At 35.5% G+C, this 2,368-nt stretch overlaps 1 protein-coding gene across 1 annotated transcript in view; it reads left to right on the forward strand.

Moving 5' to 3' along the window:
- Positions 1-2,368, forward strand: part of Stpg2 (sperm tail PG-rich repeat containing 2) — a 174,719-nt gene that overhangs the window by 11,442 nt on the left and 160,909 nt on the right. The window contains exon 4 of the mRNA XM_021196975.1: positions 1,845-2,006. Coding sequence (XP_021052634.1) covers positions 1,845-2,006 — 162 coding nt within the window. The remainder of the gene's footprint in view (positions 1-1,844; positions 2,007-2,368) is intronic.

Genomic DNA, 2,368 nt, shown 5'->3' on the forward strand with positions numbered 1-2,368 from the left:
GCCTCCTCTGCCTCTGCCTCCTCTGCCTCTGCCTCCTCTGCCTCTGCCTCCTCTGCCTCTGCCTCCTCTGCCTCTGCCTCCTCTGCCTCTGCCTCTGCCTCTGCCTCTGCCTCTGCCTCTGCCTCTGCCTCTGCCTCTGCCTCTGTGGGATTAAAGGTATGTGCCATCACTTCCTGGCAAAACACAGTTTTTTTTCATTTTTGAAGACTGATTGTATTTTTTGATTTCAAATATTTCGTGTAGCTCAAGTTAATTCTATTTTAAACAGTTATCTTCAAAAGAGCATTTTATATTTTAGGATTAAGGTCTTAGTTGAATTTTTTAGTACAAAGAAAAGGTTGAGTTTTATTTCATGTATTTAGATAACATATTTCATTTGTAGGGACAAAATAAATGTTCATCTACTCATTGGCAAGCATTGTTGAATGACTACGTGTGTCAGTTAACACAATGTTAGACATTCTTAGTACAGAGAAGGCAAATTACCTTTCCCCAAGAGTCACAGTTTTAACAGGGAGCAAACTGTAGGACAATATAGTTGATGAAATACTATCTTGGAGCCATAATGACACATTCACCAGGACCCTAAAACGAAGGATCTTTGGAGGGGATAGGAGAAACAATAGCCTGGGTCTAAAAGAAGATTCACATGGTGGTCAAAGGCATTGTAGTTGTAGAAAACCCCTTGAGTAACAACAGGGCAGTGTGCATCACATGGTGTGCTCAGGGAGGGTCTAAGGGAGAGCAACACGAGGGTGGGGGAGGGCAGGGAGGGGGGAAGCCACAGGAAGGGAAGGCTAGGCTTTGCAAACCTCCCACTTGTCTGTTTTGAAAGTACTAAACAGAAGGAAAGCTGTTTAATGTATCCTTGTTTTAATTTTGTAATTATTTTCATAAGTACCACGGAAGCTACTTAATCCATGTGTCATCTGAGAAAAATACTTCTAGTAGTGGTAGCTTTTTACTAGCACAGCTGTGTATGGTCATGTGTGTATTTACCATTGCATTTATTTGTCCGGATAATGCTGGGACAAATATAATCCTACACTATTTTCTATACAATGAAATCCTTTAAATGTCATTGTTTTGTTTGATATATATATATATATTTGTATACTTTGTCTAATACCTCCTGTTTTTATTTAAGTTATAAAATATTTTTTCTACAGAAGTAAAACCTTTTAAAAAGGCTAATCAATGCTTCTGACGTGATATTGTCAATTTAGTCACAGCTCTTTCAGAATTAAGGCATACATTTTATTACTGTACTTATATTAAACACATGCAATATTTATAAATGAATTTGATACATTTCTATTCATTTTTAGCATTATCTAGGATATTTTCCTGTTCTTTAGTGTAGTTAGCACTTGTATACAAGTCACAGGAAATACTTAGGAGTTTCAGGGAATGAAGTCTGTAAATGTTACTAAATGGACTAAAGGAAAGAACTAAAGATTTTATCTGCATAGTACACACTCTCATAGTGTCTGATGCTGCTGCAGGAACGTCTTGCTTTATAGATTTATTTATTTATTTATTTTTAAAATCTGTATTCTTTGTTTTACTAAGCAAGATAAGTGGCTGACCAAGTTAGGAGTAAACCCTTAGTTCTTAAAGTGACCTTAATAGTATCTATATTTTAGTATGCAAGATGCGCTAAAACTTGAATGCACTCCTTCAGCTTAGTTTTAGAAGACCTTTTTTTGGGGGGGTTATATTATGGGTTCATTAAGTCAATATTTAATGATTGCCTTTAGTAAATTAAAATATTTTGTTCTTCTCTTTCTTCTTGTGCTTGAATTACATAAAATGTCTCCCTCACAAACATTTTATGCTTTAAGAAAACTAGAACACCTGCAGTTCCCAGAAGCATTGATATTCCTTCAATTCCCTCTTCCGGAAAGTCGCATGGGTATCATCTCAATGACGATGACACTATTATGAGACGCACCCCACCTCCTAGTGACAACACAATAGGTCCAGCGTACTACAATCCTCAGTTTGTAAGTATGGCACATTTGATGACGGCAGCTGGAAGAAGACTGCTTATTGTTGTATATGTGTCATGTGTGCACCAGTAACTATAAGTAACAATTAGAACACTGACTTCTTTTTTTTTTTACACTAAAAGTAAATTTGTCTTTATTTGTCTTTGATAATTGAAAAAGCTGTTTATAATGTTGTAAGAAATTAAGTTCTGTGAAGATTTATTCTTACTATTGGATTATGGGAATTAAGGAGAATAAGAATGATTCAAGTTCATAGGAATTTTCTAAGTTGCATTTTGTAGATCTTCATTCATTTCTTTTTTTTCTTAGATATTTTCTTTATTTACATTTCAAATGTTATCCCAAAAGTTCCCTAT

Source organism: Mus pahari, chromosome 4, assembly GCF_900095145.1.
Source record: "Mus pahari chromosome 4, PAHARI_EIJ_v1.1, whole genome shotgun sequence".
Classification (NCBI taxonomy): domain Eukaryota; kingdom Metazoa; phylum Chordata; class Mammalia; order Rodentia; family Muridae; genus Mus; species Mus pahari.